The following is a 19,939-nucleotide window of genomic DNA, read 5'->3' as shown; positions in this document are numbered from 1 at the left end:
AATATCTTCATTCATAGCACCAAAGCACCACCATATGATTAAATTCAGCCAATTCAGGTTTGGCTCGTGATAAGAGTGCCAATATCACGACCAAATTTATATTCAAATTTCCATCGAACCTTTTGCAGTTATTAGCATCTTTGTGATAAGCCACACGCAAATTGATATTTATTGGCTCCGTATTCATCCATACTTTGATTTATTAAATTCTAGTTTTTCAATCAGCTTGGTCGACAGAGACATTTAAGTGTTTTTTGGGGGATTTTTTGAAATACAAAATTGGCCAGGATGGGTTATTGAATTATTAAATTTTCTTTTCTAGTAAAGGCAAGTATGGAGATGTTAACCTCGTGACAGCTGTGCAAACAGTGAGAAAAAAAGCATGCTGAAATAAAGTTTGAAAAATGAATACAGCGCCCCCTATTGGCTAATTCTAACCACGTTTGGCATGCTAGTACATGGATACCGGCAGTGCACAGCTTTAAAATCTCAAGATGTCTGTCTGAATGCTGGATTTTGATTGGCTGATGGTGGCCACGTTTGTCAAAGATTTATGGACGAACAGTCTGTCAATACTTCAAGTTACTTGGTTATTTGAGTCAAGAGTAATTGGCATTTTCACATTTTCCTCGGCAAACGTATTGACTGAATAGAACCAAATTTGACATGCACTCTTGGCTTGGCATCTAGAAGACATCTATCAATTTGATCTGATCTTGCCTTCAAGTTATTAGCATTTCTGTGCGAAGCCACATGCACACAGATATTCATTGGCTTGTGGCCCTCCTATTGGCTGATTCTCACCAAAATGCGAGTACAGGCTTATTTAGTACCCACAGTAGGTCTCAAATTTCAAGATGATTATACTTCAGGAAGTCTGTCCAATGTGTGCTAAAATCTGATTGGCTGATGGAGGCCATGCTTTTGAAGGGTCATATGTGGCCAGTCTTCAGTCCTCTGGCCAAGACATTCAACAATGACCACAATTTCAAGCTATTTGGTCAGTTGGTTCATGAGTTATGGGCATTTTCACATTTCCCCTGAAATAGCGCCATATATTAACCAGACAAAGATTCTGCCTGTGACCTTGGTATAGCATGAGCAAAATATGTTTCAATTAGCCTGAGAAAACAACATTGTTTTCCATCAAATGTCATTCCGTTTCAAATCAAAATTCTGCTTTTGATGGAGGCTGTACACCCTTTTGAGCAAACTGGTCAATTTTTGTAGTAGAAGAAGCATTTTAAGTGTTTTTCAAAAAATGAGAAAAATTTGCAAAAATAAACTAATAGACTTTATTGGTCCTAGATGCATACTTGCTTGTTATGAGCTATGGGAATTTGAGTGCAAAACAATTTTGACAATAGGCCAAAAGTTTCAAAAGTTAGCTCAAAAGAATTCACTTTCTTCCTATAACACCACCATCAGGCCAATCTGGGAATCTGGGAAAGTCCTTACCCGAGTAACATTACATTACATTACCTGGCATTTAGCATTTAGCGTCCAGAGCGACGTACAACGAAGTAACGGGTGGGAGTGGGAACCTACCTGCCTAATTTGGTAACTATGACGCAGTTTTGCTGTGCAAACACTTTTAGGGCAGAAAAATAATACATAAAAAAAGAAAATCTGAACAATAAGCAGGAGCGGTCCTGCGCATTCTGCAACACGCTCCAAACAGCCTCTGCTCTCTGTCAGGGGCCTGCATTAATCCTCCTCCAGGACACAGCGCTCCAACATGAGAATGCACGCAGAGATGGTAACATAAATAAGGCAGCATCGGACACAAGGGGGTAACGAGCACACTCTCGTTGGTTGTGAAGTTTGGGCACAAGGTAGGACAAGAATAAATGTATGCAGAAAAGCAGCAGTCAAGTATGCAAATGGAATTTCAAGACAATTGAAATTGGAGTAGAAAGACCAGAAGTGTCCCTCAGGTTGGCCTCACAGTGAAACGCAGGTTTTTAAATTTGCCTACATAGACAGCATCAAGCTCAGAGCGCCAATTAATCACGCGGCAAGACAGCCTCAGAGACAGCCACGAGGCAGGCAGAGTGTTCTCCCGCTAGCCGCTACAGCCGGGCGCTCACCTTTAACACGCTCAACCACCCTCGGCCGCTGGGGTTTGGATTTTGGGGACGGAGAGCTGAAGCGGAGATAGGGAGCCTTCTTCAACGTTCTACGATGACCGTCGTACAACACCTTCCCGTAGACCTTCATCAAATACTCCTCATCCTCCTTTTCAGACTTGGGTGCTCCAAAAAGTCTCTGTAATTGACAACATATAGCCTTAGAAATGTTGAACTCTGGGATACGATTAAAAAGGGATGACCCCCTGCTTGATAAGGTGTCTTGTGTTATGTACCTTATTAACATAGAGAAACAGACTTGGGAGACAAAAGTCATATGAATGAATGATAAAATATTTTGGTCAAGTACTCCCCAGCTTTCAGCGGGGTTGAGGATTAGGAATTATGATTATTTTTCAGTTCCCCCACATCAGCCAGTCCAGCAACTGAAGGATCCCCTAAATGTGAAATATTAGGGGCCTTCCCCACATACAGCTAAAATTCCTGTGGAAGACCTGGGGACTAGCAAAAAACCTAATCGGTAATTTAATTTGAACAGCACGTATAAGTGCTCTTCTACCGAACTAGCAGGCTGGTGATGCGAAACATGTCTTCAAAAGAAAAACATTTCCACAATACAAGCAGCATTCAGAAAATACCTCCATGTTAAAACATTGTACTTTTTGAGACAAAAGGCGATTTGCGGAGATTGCTGAAGCCTGCCTCTGGTGCTTGCATGCGCTCACTAATGCTTCACTCCCCACTCCTCATCGAGGGTGCGGTCGAGGCCGGCTCAAAGCGACAGACGGATCGTGCGCATAGCAACGAGTGAAGGCCGGTTGCTAGGCTCTGTGCATCGCCCGCGGATCCAGGGTGACTCGACGGACAGCTGAACACCAGAGACGTGTGACGGTTAGCGATAAGCAGGACTGCGTTTGGTCTGGGCTGGCCAGGTCGCCTTGTTTATGGTAAATCGATGTGGGAGCCATCAAAGAGCCTGCCTGTTAGGGGGGCCGCAGCGAAGGTTTTTGAGATATTGTGTTTGTGCTCAAATAGACAGATAAGCAGGGAAGGTGGTACACGTGAAGGTGGAGACACTGTCTGACACCTCCAATGAATTTAAATCACGCATTAACCCACTGAACTACAGCAGGGATTTTATAAATAAAGTAACGTGGTTGATTTGACATATCAAGCATCTACAAATTTGTAACAGTCACCTGCTAAATGCTGAACTAACACTACCTGAATTTCATTTTTCAAACATTTTATATGAAGTAAGTTCTAATTAAACATTCCAATAAGTATGCACAATGAAAGCTTAAAGGTTTTCAAGACCAGATGCCCCTTATATAAAAAAAATAGTTCATATTTGTGTTATCCTGACGTAAACTGACGGCCAAAAACTTGCTAGGTGGACTGTGGCCATCTAGGACTGGTGCTGAAGACTCCTGCTGCCTTGCTGCCTATAAGAATAACACACATACAAATTATTCATAGTACTTAACCAGTTAAAACAGGAGTAAATGCTATGAGGGCTGGATTTTTGTTGCTGGTACAGGTGGTTAAATATCAGATACAGCTGCCAAAATGCCAAATGCAAAGATCCTCATGAACACAATAAATTCTGTCACATTGTATTTAAGATATGAAAACACATAAACAAGGCTAATGGTATTCCTACTGTCATTTGAAAAAAAGAGATGCCTGTATGACATATATTTAAAAATGACAAACACACTGTATCAGGTACTATTATCAGTAATGATAACTTGGGGGGATGCTACAGAAACTGCTTCAGAAAGTTAAGACAAGCACTTTTCCAAGTCAGGGATTTTATCAAAACGCTGTGTAGAGCGGTGTTTGGCTGTATGGGGAAGAAAACCATGAGCACTGCCATCACAGGCACAACTAGAGTGCCAAGAGGGCTGTGCCAAGAGGGGGGTGACTCACCGGTTGGTGGGGACCCCTGGTGTTCAGAGAGGGGACGAGGCGTTTGTGCTGTGCCTCATGAGTCTGTCCTTGGGCCCCTCTCTGAAAGGGCTTTCTTCCTGCAGATATGCTCTGAGTCCTGCCTGTCGACTCTTTCAGCCGGCAGAAGTCCTTGGCCCCCCCGCCCTTCAGCGGGGAACCGCTGTGGCTCCCTTTGTCCAGCTCGGTCCTTTGAGCTGCAAAGTCTTCTCTCCCCATTTCAGCCTGAGGGAGAAAAAAAACTCTAAATTCTGCCTCTGAGAATGGACGCGGCAAAGGATACTTATTCAACAGAGACTACAACAGCCTTTAAATGAGAAACAAACTCGACTGCAGAGAAATGGTATTCTCAAAAACACTCAATCATGCACCGACAGATGATGTCTGATTCTGGCTCTCTGTTGCTAATGCAGAGCCATTTCTCAGCCCGGATCACATGGCCTGCGTGGGTCTGTCCTCTGCTAAGCAATGTAGCCCATAGATCACGTGACTGTGTTTCTCTCCGCGATTGACCAACCATGTTATCTCATTTGTTTGTGCTCCTCCAGTCCTCTTTATTTCTTTCCTTTCCTCATGCTCCCTTCTCCATTGGTAATTGCTGAACGGGCTTCAAACATGGCCGAGCAGAGGTTTTCCACCATCGCCGTGGTCTCAGTCCCTTTCCCTCCATGCAGTCTTCAGAAGGCCAGGCTCGAACCCCCTGGCAGCTCACCCGGTCTTTGGGGAGCGGAGTGACGGCGCGGACAGATAAGAATGCTGGTTTGGAGACGCCAGGCTATTTCCATGGCGAAAACAGCCGTGCTCAACCTTTCCAAGGCCTCCGCAGAACAAGCTCAGAGAACTAGCACACGGCCGCTGACAGGACAAAGCTCTGAGAAACCCAAGCCAGGATCTTTCTTTTTAAATTGGTCACTCCATACAAGCGGACTCCATACAAGCTTAGCTTCGGACCAATTTTGATGTTAGAAGCATACGTTTAGAGACAATTAGGCTACTAAACGTATCGGTCATGGGTTTGTTGGAATCCTTACTGGAAAACTGTTGCTATAATCTAAAAAGCCCATCCACTCCAAGAACTATAACTATAACCATAACTATAACGATAACACATCCACACTGATGAACGAATGTTCTGTAAATAGTCTCTTGCCTATGTCATCTGCCATCTTGCATGTGCCACCCTGTAAATTCAGATGGAATTTGATTGGCTGTCAGTGTTTTGTGTTTGGAACACTCTGAAAGTGATCCCAAGGATATCGTTCATCACTCTCGTTGTCGTTATAGTTGTGGTGTGGACCCTGCCATCCACTTGAGATAGAACAATTAAAACAACATATTTACAGTTATCACTATAGTAATCATTCTTGGTGTGGATGGGCCTCAAAGCAAGTCTTCAAAGACTGTTAAACGTGAAATAAAACATTGGCTACTCGGAGGTCCTTCCCAAGGGAATTGATCTGGTTACAAACCCAGACAGCTCCGGTCTGACAGTTCTGCCTCTGATGAAAAAGATATTCTGAGAATAACAAAAATAGGTCACTGGAGGCCAGCTCACCTGGATTTCCTTTGAAAGAGTGCTGATCCAAGCGTCCACCGTCTTCTTTATTCTCACTGCTTCTTTGGCATCCCTGGGATAAATAGAGAGGAATACAGGAAATGGAATGAGGACATCACTGGCTCTCATTTGGTTTAATCAGGTCGGGTGTTTCACCCTAAGCTATTAGTGAGCGATGTATATTTTACAACAACATAATTAGCAACTTAGCAACTAAACCGGGCCACATTAAAACACTACTGAAATGGCCTGACCAGTTGACAGCTAGTCCATGTCCATACCGTACTCAGGAGAGCCTGAGTGCAAAGTTACTGTGCGAACCTCACACTGAAGCAGAATGTGTGTATAGATCTCTGAAATGACAATGCAGCATTGCAACTCTTTCACTGAAAATAAAAGCTAAGCTTTTAACAGGAACTGCAAGACTCGTGGGCAGCCAGTCACCCATGCAAAGTCTGTGGATGTGTAGTAAAAATATTTTATGAAAACCTTTATTTCCTGTATATAATAAATGTGAGTCATTGTTTCATCATTTCGCCAGGGCACACAATGTACCACAAACAGCATTAGTCACCTGCTACGTTCAAGCCAAGTCTATGAGTTGAAGCAACTCACATTTTCTATTTGCCGAGAGAGAGAGAGGGCGAGAGCGAGAGAGCGAGAGAGGGAGAGAGGGAGAGAGGGAGAGAGAGAGAGAGAGAGAGAGAGATTGTGAGAGATTGTGTGCCTGATGGTTTTTGGGTCGCATGTGTGGTGCTTATTACTCAGTTTGTCTAGACAGGTGGTACGTGAGAGGTTGCCAAGATGGTGCTTTCAAGATAGTATTAATCTGCTTCACTGTACTGTATGTCGGATAGACCGAACCAGCTAACAGACCACCAATGAGAATGTAAAACAGGACTAACCCAAACCAAGTAATGCGTGAACGTAAGACCAGAGAAATAAAGGAAGAAGCCTAATTCCTCAAGCCAGAAAACAATGAACCGCGGCCCGCATCACCATATGACAATTCACACAAAGCCAAGCCCACGACCCTCCGCCGAGCTGTGTCTCTGAGCGACATTTACAATATCTCACTGTAAAACTCCTACACTGACAAACATCATGACAATGGGCTCTAGACAATGGTCCTGCATCCATCACTCCGAAGGTCCTGCCTTCAATCTCTCACCTCGCAATAGCCCCGGTACAATGCCTCGCCCACGATACAGGGAGGGTTTCAAAATTAACAGCCTAGTTAATTTACGCCGGACGGCCTGTGTGTGAGCAGATTAAGCCCCGCTCTTTACCGTGCCCTCACAAATGGATTTCAGCCTGCATACAGTAATGCCCGTTATTTCCAAACATACAGGAAACAATCTAAGATATGCAAAATCCACAATTCTGGAAATGACTGATATAGTGTAGAAAGCTGAATAAAGTCATTATGTTGTAGATTCACAGCAAAGCCACGAATGTGTCCTGCACAACCAAACGTATTTAACACCTTAAAAATAAAGTCTGTATAATGAAGCAACAGCATAGCCTCAGGGCAAAATAACACACAGCACAGAACAAATGTTATCTGCTGAGCATCACCAACATAATGTTGAGAATATCAGAAAAATTACAGTATTGTTCAGATTCTCAAAACCAATATAGGCGACATGGCTCAGGCAGTAAGAGCAGTCGTCTGGCAGTTGGAGGGTTGCCAGTTCGATCCCCTGCCCGGGCTGTGTCGAAGTGTCCCTGAGCAAGACACCCAACCCTCAAATGCTCCTGAAGAGCTGGTCGGCGCCTTGCATGGCAGCCAATCGCCGTCGGTGTGTGAGTGTGTTTATGAATGGGTGAATGAGAAGCATCAATTGTACAGCGCTTTGGATAAAGGCGCTATATAAATGCCAACCATTTACCAATATGTTGCAAATTGACAAACAATAAATAATAACAGTAGTACTATTACCACACAATCTTATACAAGAAAGGCCACAATTACAATAAAGTAAAAAGGACAATGAATGTTACAGTATAATAAAGAATATCTATAATACACTGTCAATTGTAATATTAAATGCTGATTTAGAATAAAAAAATCACAAGCATTTATGCCCATTCGAGTTTGCTCAGAAACAAGGGAATGGATAAAGTTTGCAAAAAAGAATTACAAGAAGCAACAAAGTCTTAAGAACATCACACAGGCTTGAAGAGGAGCCATGGCAGGGCCAAGGTTACTGAAGAAATGTCATGCAGTGTGAACCGGACAAAATTACAGAGTGAGAAACGCAGAGATATTGAGTGAAGAGGTGCACTTTGACAAAGGAACAAAAATAATTTGAGACCATGTAGCTCAAAAGTAACGCCTTTACTTTTTCTGTTACTAGCATGGAAAACCATGTATATACACTAGATGTCTTTACAGTGTGGTACAAGCCAAAATTACTATTTTAATTAATTAAAAAGCACTTGGCTACAGAATATTTTCTACATCGGTTTGAACATGAAAAACATGATACTCAATTACAACCACTTACCAAAAACACTTGAGGTTAAAGCCTCACAAAGCCTGATATGAGGTTAAATTCAAAAATAATGTGTAATTATCAGGTTAATTCTTGCGGAAGCCACAGGATGAGATCTATGCTTAAGAAAATAAAAGATGTTAGAGCATACTATTTTAAAGGGGAGGGTAGATTTTAAAATAGTAATGCATCAAGGGAAATGCTGAGAACTTTTGCAAACAGCTTAATTCCTTTAGCACGGTGGAAGCTGTGTATGAAACTATGCTTCAGCCGAGTCTTGCCAGGTCTTCAACCGAAATGAATGAATTTATCAAGCCGCCAGATCGTAAAGCACATCATAAACCCTTTCCCACACTTCCACTCTGATTGCATCGCCCCCCCCCAGCCTGAAAAACAAGCAGCATCTGGCATCCTCAGCCTCTAACCTTTCTGCAGAGGAAAAGATCAGAGCAATTAAAAGGAGAAGGAAACTACATCAATCAGTGTCTCTGTGTCTGCACGTCCTGGCCTCAGGAAACCGCTGATTGTGGGCACCATTTTGGAGCCTGTTAGCATCCAGGCCCCGAGTCAGGCTTGTGGACGGTGGTTACGTGAAACCGGGCCCACAGGACCTTGGAACGTGGGTGACTGCGGGGATTCCCCGGACAGTGCCTCTGCTCTGAGCTGAACCCATATTCCTGCGAGCCTGGGTTAGTGACAGAACAACCATAAAATTACCGGTAATATCGTGGTATGTCAAGCTTGCCACGAGCATTACTTCAACCGCTACAACTAAGACTCACATAAATGGAATCAAGGCTGTGATTATTCCATTATGAGATTTGTTTAACTTCTTGAGTGCATCTAAACTGCATGAGCCCCAGCTATTCACCTTATAAACCAAAACTGCATGAGCCCTAGCTTTTCACCTTATAAACCCAAACTGCATGAGCCCCAGCTTTTCACCTTATAAACACAAACTGTCAGGGAAACGGCACCCTGGCCTCTATCACAAGGATGAGGTCGGGAGTATCAATGTCACCATTATGACCTCTGAAACAAATAATAATATACCATTCTTCTCTCCGTACAACATTTGTTTTGTGTCCACTAAAGTCTAATGCATTGCTGCTAACTTGGATAAGAGGGGCTGCTAACGGAACTGCTTCATACCCAATGCATTCTTACAGTACCTATCTGGTGCTCTGGACAGATTGTGAGGTTTTGTGAATATATTCAGCAATGGGACTGGACTGACTGAAGGTATCCGCCTTCAAATGCCAAACTACTCCTGAGCTATGTTAGTGTGGCCACCCCGGCATTAGAGCCACTTTACTGCACTATTCTGCACCGCAGGCCGCAAAAAGACCCAATATCAGAGCTTCTGACGACACAGTGAGGCAAACACACCAAACCCAATTCTCCTTCCAAATGCAAAATGGGTTCTCAATGCAAACCACAGCTTTTTTCCCAGGAGGACATTCAATATGGATCTGGGCTTGGTCAACTGATTTCACTGATTGCTCTGCCTTGTGATGAATGAAGGAGAATTATGGCTGACATTCAGCCTCTCCATTTGAACCATATGTCCCCAGTAATGGCTTTACAATCAGTCCACTTACAATCTAGTCAACACTGGCTTGTTTGAATCAGCATACTTAGAACTTGGACATGGAGTTTGCAAAGAAAAAATATTAGCATCATTTTCAGATTCATGGTACATTATGTCATGAAATCTAACAGGAGTTTCAAAAATGGAGTTTCAAAAATCATGCATTTCAAATGTATTTTCGTCTGAACATAACAAAACACAAGCATACATTCCTAGTTTTACTACTGACCCGGTATAAAAAATGTGTTTCCCACATAACAAACACTTCCTAATCCCAGCTGCAAATCTTTCTATACCCTGCCTAAGGGAAAACACTGGAGAAACAGTGCATATTTTGTAACATACAACATACAACTGCCAAAACAACACAATTCTAAGTCATCAAATTCAGGAAAGGTTTTGTGCCCAGTCACAAAATCAATGCCGGTATCACCGCTACACATTCATGAACAGTCCAAGGTCATAGTACTTTAGGAACAACTGTTTAACTGCATGCTGTTCTGGGAGTCTGCAAAACTCACTAAGGGTTTCTCTTCTCTCAGAGAAAATTACACTGGGTATTGTGCATTCGCAAGACAATTTAAAACTGTGTTCAGCTTGCCTAAGCAAATGGCCCTGCGAGGAACTGGTGTTACAAGTGGGATAAAATTTCGACTGTCGCCCAAACAACAGTGCTACTTACAATGGAGCAACCACTCAATCAAATCTTACTCTTTATGATGCTCTCAGCAAAGGAATCGCCACTGTAGAAACAAAGCAATTTATAACATTTGAATATAATGAACCACTCTCTCTCTGATTCTTTTTCAAACTCTCTATCTTGCTATTCTTTTTTGTTCTGAAAGAACAGAAAGATTTCTGCATATGGTTGTTTCTCCCCCTATTGAGCAAGTTAAAACTACATCCAGAAATCTTTCTATTCTCAACAACTTTCTTCGGGTCAGACGGCGGGCCAACGTTGTTGTACCATTTTGGCAAAGGGGTTTCAGAGTTTATTCTGAGGTTGTTCTTTATCTACAGGTGGCAGGCGGCACATCTTAAGGTGTCTGGAAAGGCCACAATACCGAGACTAGGCAGACCCACTTTCATTAGTGGAACCGTTCAAGTGAAACGGGTGGGGAATCAGAACATCACCACAACCTGCATTTTCCCCACTCTAATCTGCCAAAAGATAAACATAGAGTTTTCAACTGCTGTTTCCCCACCAAGAAGAACTACACCACACACTTCAACAAGTGTACTCATTGTAGGAAAATCACTTCTATACCAAACACAACTTTGGCAAACAGGACCAAACAAATATGGGATCACAGAACTTTATGTGTAGATTATGGCCTTAAATAGAGGAACATGCTATAATATTGTTCTAAGAACGCTGCTGTCCTAACATCAAAGTCAGAGATACGCTACTCTAAGCCTGCGGTCTATGTCCCTACTGAACTGAAGGGACACCGGAATACATGGGTATTTATGGGGTGTCAGGGCCCTGCCAGGAGTTCTCTTTCCATGCTTTGAGTCTGAATGCAATCCGTAACATTCAACATACAGTGTTGAATGTTGTAACATACGAATTCACCATCGATAATGATTGTTGAACCTGGAATTCAGTTGATATCTACACTACTGTTAGAAGAAGTTCCAGATTCAAACAAAGTTTTCCAGCTTATTTACTTAGAAGTAGAAGGGGTAATACTATGGCAAGGTCTGGCTCATCTGTTTCTTTGCAATTTAATGTCTTGTCTAATGTCTCCTGTTTTGTAAATTAGAAGTAGTGAGCCTACATTCAATAAAGAATGTATGATTTTCATTCATTATTATAATTGTCAGCTTCTAAATTCATGCATTTAATCTTAAGATCTGATATAGAGTTTGTTTGACTTGTTGGTTGATTCTACCAGTTTACTGCAGACTATCCAATAATTCAGCGATTTAATTGATAATTGAGTGCTGAACATCTTAAAAAATATTAAATAAATAAATATTATTTACTAATAATAAATATAATAAATATAATTAGAACTTACTAAAATATATATTTTTAGATGTATAGTTTGGTTCTTCTTTATATGCATAATTAAATCCTGAAAAAGACATGATTATCGTTAAAGCATTAGTAGAAAGAAAAAAAAGTATTTTTTGACCACTGAATCCCTATCCAGTGCTCTCTATAGATTTCCTTATGTAGTGTATAGGGAGGGAGTGAATGAATGAGCATTTCCGAACGCAGCCTGCATTCACACACAGCAGCTAAACCCACTCAGGCTACTCCACAAGTAAAATGTAAAAGGGGTTTATAAAAGTGACCAGAGTGAACCAAAAAGACAGAATGAAAGAGTGTGGTGACAGGGAAGGGCTCTGGCTAGCATTCATAGCTCAGGAGCTGTGTCACAGCCAAACAACACTCACCAGACGGTGTGCCTGTTAGAGGCGAAAATCTGCCATGTGCAGTCCTAGCAACAAAGCCAGGCATCAAAGCACTCAGCGCCTTTGAACGCTACAGGTCTGAAAAGCATTTCCTGTGAAACGCCTTCAATAGCCTTTAAGTATAGCTGCCAGTCATTAGATGTGGAGGGAATGAGGGTGCCTTCGGTAGGCTCCTTCTTAAAATTACGCTCTAAAATGTGCAGACATTTTCAGATATTCAGGGTTGTTTACAGGGAGAAATATGTTAGCTTCGAGAGATGAACAAGTAGCCAATAATTTGTTTACTGTGATTAAAATGAAATCAGCATATCAAGAAAAACAGCTACGCCACACAAATGTATACAGATTAAGGTCAGCAGATCTATACGATCCGAGTAAGCAATCAATTTTACCGCTATAAAACTCACATCTTCCTGAGCATGTGGGCTGCCACTTCATCAATAGCACTGATACTATGCTCTGGATATAATCTAAACCTACCCACACAGCAGTGTAAATACTTCTGTGATTTCTAAGGAGTCCAAGTTGCTACTTAAGTTTCAGAGATGGTCACTCAATCATACTCATGAACACACCCATACCTCATTCAGGCTCAGAATTATTGCCAGTAGAATTATGATATTAAACATACCGCATTATTCAGATAAGTCAAATGAAAAGGGCTCTTGCTGCCTATGAATATTCATAGGCACCTGGATCCACCAGTTTTCAGGTTTGGCAGCGTAGAGAAAAAAAAATTGCAGTTAAATGTTTAGAGCCACAAATTTCTCATTACAGATGAGCCAATGCTTATAGCATTCTGCCTAATGCCCTTATCACTGCACCGAGGAACAAGAGCGTAGCATTCACAGCAATCAGCTGGCACACGATGCTTGTCACCATGGGAAGGTCTTTGTTTGGACGTGGCTCAAGCCTTCTCCTCGTCATCTTGCCTCCCTGCTTTGTACAAATTTGCATGGAGTGCGCTTGGCAACATGACCGTGAATTGTGGTTCTGTTTCAATCTGCTATGAGGACCAGCCTTGGGTTCCCTCCTCCGCTGTTGAAATGAGAACCACTCAGAGTGCGTAAAGGGTTGTTCCATCAAGGATGAGCCATAATTCATTCAAAGGAGCTTCAATTTTTTTTCTGAGGTAAATTAAACACAGGGAAGGCCAGGGATGTACAGTGATTCAGTCAGACAGCTGAGTGGGTCAGGGTTTGATGGTCAGTCACTGACATTACGGCAGGTAATGGTTTGATGGTCAGTCACTGACATTACGGCAGGTAATGGTTTGATGGTCAGTCACTGACACTGACTCAGGTAGTGATGGGAGTGGTGTTTCATGAACCCCCAATATAATGAGCATAATATGTTTAAAAACAAACTGGGCTTTTAAAGACTTAACTGTATGCTGTGATATTATAAAATTAGCAAACATGTTCATGTTCATTCAGTATGAACTGCTCCTAGGTAACTCGGATGGGTCAAATGCAGAGGACCAATTAACCCACAGGGTTCAATAAAGTATATCTTATCTTAAATAATTTGGCACAAGTAAGGATTAAAGGAGTAAGGGTGGTTGGTCACACTTGCACAAGAGAGCATTGAAGAAACATGATGAATGTATTAACTTCGTCCATAATTTAGTTTTGGAGAAGTAAGCATTTTAAATTTATCATCAAATTTGTATTCAGTTGAGAATCTTCTCCTCGTAGCGTGTCACTCAAGGATAACCACTCCCCTTATCCCTCCCCTATAACTCGTGACCCATAGTTTGCGCCGCTGGCCTCCAGGTAAGACAGTGCAAATATTTCACTGTAAGGTTCACTTAAATTAGAGAGCCTTTTAAGAACTATTAGACTATTTCTGGTTATATTCATTTCACTGGCTAGCTACCGTTAGTTGGCTAACTAATTTGCTTTCATAAGGTGATGTTAATGATAACGTTAGCTAGCTAGTTTGCCTTCATAAGGAGGTTATAGTTGTGCTTTTATCTTAACTTGGCTAGCTAGCAAAAATTATGACTGGATAAGTCAGCGTAATAGCTATTGATAGTTGATATACTAAGTTAGCTAGCTTGTAAAAATTCAGTCTCCCAAGATGAGCACGTATCTTGGAGGTAGCTATGGTAACAAACAATGTGTAAAAAGTGGGAGCACAGTCTGTCATAGTTAATTGACAGTTCTCATTACCACACCCAGACAGTTTGGGTGAATTTTTATAGTTGGAAATTTAGGCCTAAATAAAATACATTTAAATTACTGAATGATAAAAAATAAAAAATTATGCACATTTCTTTTGTTGTTGCTTAAAGACTACTGGCAAGTGTCACATTCAACCACCATGTTACTCCTTTAAAACATGACTAATAGCCAATGTGATTTTATTTAAATTTATTAAATTGATCAAATTAAAATAAATTATCTGAACTTATGTTAAAACTGATTTTGTCTGCTTTATATTGTCTTGTAGTCATATTGTTTCCTGATATAAACCTCTCCCATTCCATGAAGTTGTAACCAAGCCCAAAAACACACTCAACATGGGACTAAAATAGGAATGCTTTCTGGCAAGTCTGGCAATAAGAAGTCATGTCTGACAGCTAGCTTCACCCATATAATGGTTTATAAATAGAGCACTCAGCCAGCACATCAACAAACCCACTGATTATATCCAGACACAAACACTTCTTTCTCAACATTCGGCACAAGTCAGACTCCCATATATGCATTTCAATAAACCCATGGAAAGAGAATTTAGTGAATTCAAGAATTACGAATTTAAGAATGTTTGGACAACTTAGTCAACTTGAACCAATCTATTAAAGTAAGGGGGGGTGGGGGGGGGGAGATAAACCTCGTAATTATTACAATGTCATTAATTTATTCAAGTCAAATCATATGTTAGAGTTAAAGTATATGAATCACAAGCTAAACAAGCTCACAGAAGCTAAACATCATAATTAATTAGCATCGGTGAGTAGCTGATATCAGAATTAGTGAAGCCTTATGCTACTAACAATAAGTGCTCATGTGACAACCATGGACTTACATTAGAATTAGTATTTTCTGTGTAATCAACAAATGCTTTTTGGGCCTGTATTACAAAGTTTCAAGAGAATGGCTTTAACGATTTACATAAAAAAATTTGTCAAATAATATAATATTTAAAAAAAATTGAGACATCACTTGCACAGAGTCATGCATCTTTGCCAAAAGTGACAAGAGTGAACTTTCATTGTGACTTCTAATTAATTGATAGGGAATGATCCACTTTCAAAAATTTGAAAGTGGGCTGCTTGCTAGGCATTTACCCCGGCAGGCTAAAGTGGGGCTGTCAACCTCCAATTGAACGTGGCAGGGCCTTCACCTGCTAGCTGACATCTCGCATCGAATTTATTGGGTTCAATGGAGAGTTGTCCACAGCCAGGTACGAGCTGCCTCCGACAGGTGCCAATCAAAGTGATTGCTGCGTCTGGTTAAGCCCTCCGCAGCCTGCAGTCTGCTCTGAGGCTGGCTCTCAATCACAGCCTGAAATCGGACCTGACACTGAATCTCAGCCTCTTCCTCCCCGCTTTCTTTTCTGGACAAGAGCATTTAATGGAGATGGTTTTCCTCCCCGCCTGCCCCAAAAAACAGCATTTGTCTAATGCTTAGCGACGGGCTGAACGGACAGCGTAAGGACAGAAAGGACATGAGGAGATCGTAATTTGTTATTAAATGCTCACACGCATCAGCATTCCTTTCCTGGTTTAATATCTAAAACGCCCAAACACGGTGGTGCAATGGGCAGCGCCGCTGCCTCACAGCAAAAAGGTCCTGGGTTTGAGCCCCACCCGAGCTGTTCTGTGTGGAGTTTGCATGTTCTTCCCGTGTTTGCGTGGGCTTCCTCCAGGTACTCCAGTTTGTTCCCGCAGTCCAAAGACACAGGTTAGGTTAATTGGAGAGTCTAAATTGCCCCTTTGTACTCCGAAGTAACTAGGATGGGTTAAATGCAGAGGACACATTTCTTTGCCTTAGAAGGCAATGACAATAAAGTTGAATCTAATCGAATCAAATCAATGTTCGCAAAGAGCAGTGACATAGGTTTTTTTTTTTAAGTCCCTAACCCTGCCCAGAGCCCAATTCCCCCTCCAGTGGTCAGCTCTCCGTGTTAACAGTTACGGCAACGCCAGGGACCAGGAGCGTCTCTTTACTGCGGCGCAGTGAGCTGTTCTAATGGGACGCGCCATGATATACAGGCGCTGGGGACTCCATGCCCGCACTGAGGGGCACTTCGCCTGTCCTGCAGCAGCTACCACGGAGATAAAGGGCTGCAGCATGGCTTCACCAGGGCTAATGCTGCAGCTGGAGTTCTGCAGTGCGCACTTACTCCCTGTGCTCTCAAACAGGCGAGAGGAAGGAGTCTGAAATGGAGCCTGCTGTATAAGCCATTTGCCATCTGAAAGCATAGACTCTCCATCGGAAAGCAGAAACATCACACGTCTCAGCACTGTTGATGGAGTACATCTCTAATGACTCGTGTTTCACTCCCTGCCATTACCTTCAAATCCTCACCAGCATAACATTAAGATTACCAGTCTGCTTTAATGTAGAGTAGGATGCATTAAACCCAGCCTGCTTTAATGTAGAGTAGGATGCATTAAACCCAGCCTGCTTTAATGTAGAGTAGGATGCATTAAACCCAGCCTGCTTTAATGTAGAGTAGGACGCATTAAACCCAGCCTGCTTTAATGTAGAGTAGGACGCATTAAACCTAGCCTGCTTTAATGTAGAGTAGGATGCATTAAACCCAGCCTGCTTTAATGTAGAGTAGGATGCATTAAACCCAGCTTGCTTTAATGTATAGTAGGATGCATTAAAACCAGCCTGCTTTAATGTAGAGCAAGACGCATTAAACCCAGCCTGCTTTAATGTATAGTAGGATGCATTAAAACCAGCCTGCTTTACTGTAGAAGACACAGATTCTCCAGACAGGTTGCTTGGTTGGTAGACTGCTTTAATGTTTAATTTTTCGCCTTCGAGGTAGCCTGGGCAGAGGAATATTTCAGAAATTCATAGAAATATCTCAATTTGAAGCCATGACCAGCGCCACCGACCCCGGGTAACACCCAAACTATTTCTCCAAATGGCAACCAAAGACAGCTGAAGATGACCAGCAGTGAGACACCTTAAAGCTGGGGAGATGCAGAGGGGCCCAGACTCAACACGTTCAAACAGCCACTGAGAGTATAGGCCAGTCTATAGTTCAGAGACCGAGTGCCACTCGACTGAAATTGCAGAACGAAGTTCTATTGTTGCCCGATGTAGATGGTGTTTGGTCGTTGTTCTCGCCCTCCTATGCAAAAATATATAAACGCATTTGAGAGTAAAGCAGACGGAGCCAGCAAGGAGTCTTCAACGAGAAGAAACACGAGACCCTTCAAACAGTTCCCATATTATCCTTTAAACTCGAGGACCGGGGGTTTCACCACTCTCAATCCCAGCAAGGTCGTAAACCACACAGACAGCCCACGGAGATGGGGCCAGTCAGCCTCTTGTTCAGCTCTCTTCTGAGAGCTACCATAGGCACGTTTAACCCCTTATGGGCAGATGCGACCTGGGCATTACATCTCCCTTAACAGACGGATGCGACCTGCATGTTACATCTCCCTTAACAGATGGATGTGACCAGGGCATTACATCTCCCTTAACAGACGGATGCGACCTGCATGTTACATCTCCCTTAATAGATGGATGTGACCAGGGCATTACATCTCCCTTAACAGACGGATGTGACCTGCGTGTTAAATCTCCCTTAACAGATGGATGTGACCAGGGCATTACATCTCCCTTAACAGACGGATGCAACCTGCGTGTTACATCTCCCTTCACAGACGGATGTGACGCCAGCGTTGTATTTGATCATATGACTGTTTTTCAAGACACATGACGGTTGAATGCAGTGTGCTTCCTTGGCCTTGCTCTGGGTTTTCTCCAGGGCGCCTCAGTCCATAATGGGTTAAAACAGCAGTGTTCGCCCATGCCAGGGAGAGCCGGCAGCCTTCCCGCTAATCTGCCTCATTAGCAGTTCGCCAGCGTTCCTCAGAGCCACGGATGCACTCTGAGGAGGGGCTCAAGCCAGCTCACTGGGAGATTACTGTCACCTGCGCAAGGAGACCAGACCTGCCGCAATATCGATTTCCCACAAACACACTCCGTCCTCCCGCCACACTGTGGGAGAGAGCCCGGTCCGCCGCTGTCTGCAGTCTGCTCACGCACAGAGGATCACGCATGTTTTATATAACTGCTGGGGTTATGCGTGTATGAACATACCGCTACACATACGCATTCATAAAACGGGGTGTTTTGATCCTGGATGCTGACTGGCCAAGTGCTTGTGAATCCAATACAGTAACAGTTATTCAAACACACAATCCCTTACTTACAAATAATAGTGGATGCTTCGCTTGAGTCAAAGTCAGAATGGTGAAATGCACTCAAGCTGTGGAGGCAAGCTTACCTGAAAGGAATGGTCTTAACCAAATAAAACAGAAATGAACACTGGTACATACGTCCTTCAACCACAGACTGCAAAAGAAAAAACGAAATAATACAAGATGGACAAAGTGGCTGTGATGTCTGTCTATGGGCTTGTGTTTTGAAGCTAAGGAAGTGCAGTTTTGTGTCGTCATGTTGTACAAATTGGATTCGGAGAACGTGCAGGAGGGAAAAAGCAGTACTCTTATATGGTTATGAGGTCTCAGCCAGGTCCAGGCACAGTGTGACTGATAGTCTGGAGCCTTCTGGATTCTTTGAACGGTGTTTCATAGTGATGCAAACTGATCCTGAATGGTGCACAAAATGTTAAAATATCGTCCAAATGACACAATGACTTAACCATTCGACACATGGGGAGACATGAGACAAAGACAAAACACCGACTGTAACAATATGGCTGAAAGACCTGCTACACTGGAGGCACATTCATTTCACAAATTATTATTGCCACTAGTATGTAAAACATTTGCTTGTAGTTTTCGGTTTGATGCTCTGATGAAGGTTTCAAACCGAAACGCATTAGCCACAGCCACAAAAAATGGTGTTCATGAGGAGACGGATTTTTGTGCCAACATTAAACCCACACAGACTAGAAATCGGAGCGCTAACTTTGTTTCCAGCAAGTTCTAAACAGTTTTCCACTTATATGTCTCAGACCTGACCAAATTACACAGAACATGATTCTTGTGCCGCTTCCAGAGGCATAAAGTTAGCGGGCCATCATGCTAAAGGGCAGTAAAATAACTGCCAATCACATGGCATAATACACTATGATAGTTGCGTTGGAGAATACTTTGCCTGACTAATATCATAGCAGAATCAGACTGATGGAGTAGCATGTGTGTTAGTTTCTGATCAAGTCTCATTGTGCTGTGCTAGTCGTAAAGCATGTCACTGTAAACATCTCACATGGGCATTTGGGATTCTTTGAGCGTTGTTTCATGGTATCTTCTGGAAACATACCCATTGGAACACAGCGCCTCCAGCTGACAGTGCAGAGCTTCACCATCCTTCGCCCTCAAAATGGCCTCCAGATTCTCCTCCAGGACCCTCTTGTGGCGCTGGACTCGGCGTAGGGCCTTCCCTGCATCCTCGAACATGGACGGTGGGGGCTGGTTGTTCAGCGGGGCGGGTTGGGGGGCCCGAGGCTGGGGGGCCCGAGGCTTAGGGGCCTGAGGCCGAGCCAGGTTGCCACGGACACGCTCTTCACCTTGGGCAGGAGGACCCTAAAAAGCAAATGGCCGTCTAGTCACTGCCACTGTGAGACGTTCTACTACAGGCTCCTGTGGTGAGCGAAAGCACCTATGCAT

At 42.9% G+C, this 19,939-nt stretch overlaps 1 protein-coding gene across 1 annotated transcript in view; it reads right to left on the bottom strand.

Moving 5' to 3' along the window:
* The window catches only part of kiaa0586 (KIAA0586 ortholog), a 207,302-nt gene that overhangs the window by 95,154 nt on the left and 92,209 nt on the right, over positions 1-19,939 (bottom strand). The window contains exons 13-17 of the mRNA XM_061232042.1: positions 19,593-19,855; positions 5,596-5,668; positions 4,023-4,265; positions 3,467-3,535; positions 2,091-2,268 (exon numbers count right to left, since the gene is read on the bottom strand). Of these exons, the coding sequence (XP_061088026.1) occupies positions 2,091-2,268; positions 3,467-3,535; positions 4,023-4,265; positions 5,596-5,668; positions 19,593-19,855 (826 nt within the window). The remainder of the gene's footprint in view (positions 1-2,090; positions 2,269-3,466; positions 3,536-4,022; positions 4,266-5,595; positions 5,669-19,592; positions 19,856-19,939) is intronic.

This window comes from Conger conger, chromosome 1 (genome assembly GCF_963514075.1).
Source record: "Conger conger chromosome 1, fConCon1.1, whole genome shotgun sequence".
Lineage (NCBI taxonomy): Eukaryota > Metazoa > Chordata > Actinopteri > Anguilliformes > Congridae > Conger > Conger conger.
The sequence above is the reverse complement of the archived record's forward strand: the minus strand, read 5'-3'. Positions and strand labels throughout refer to the sequence as shown.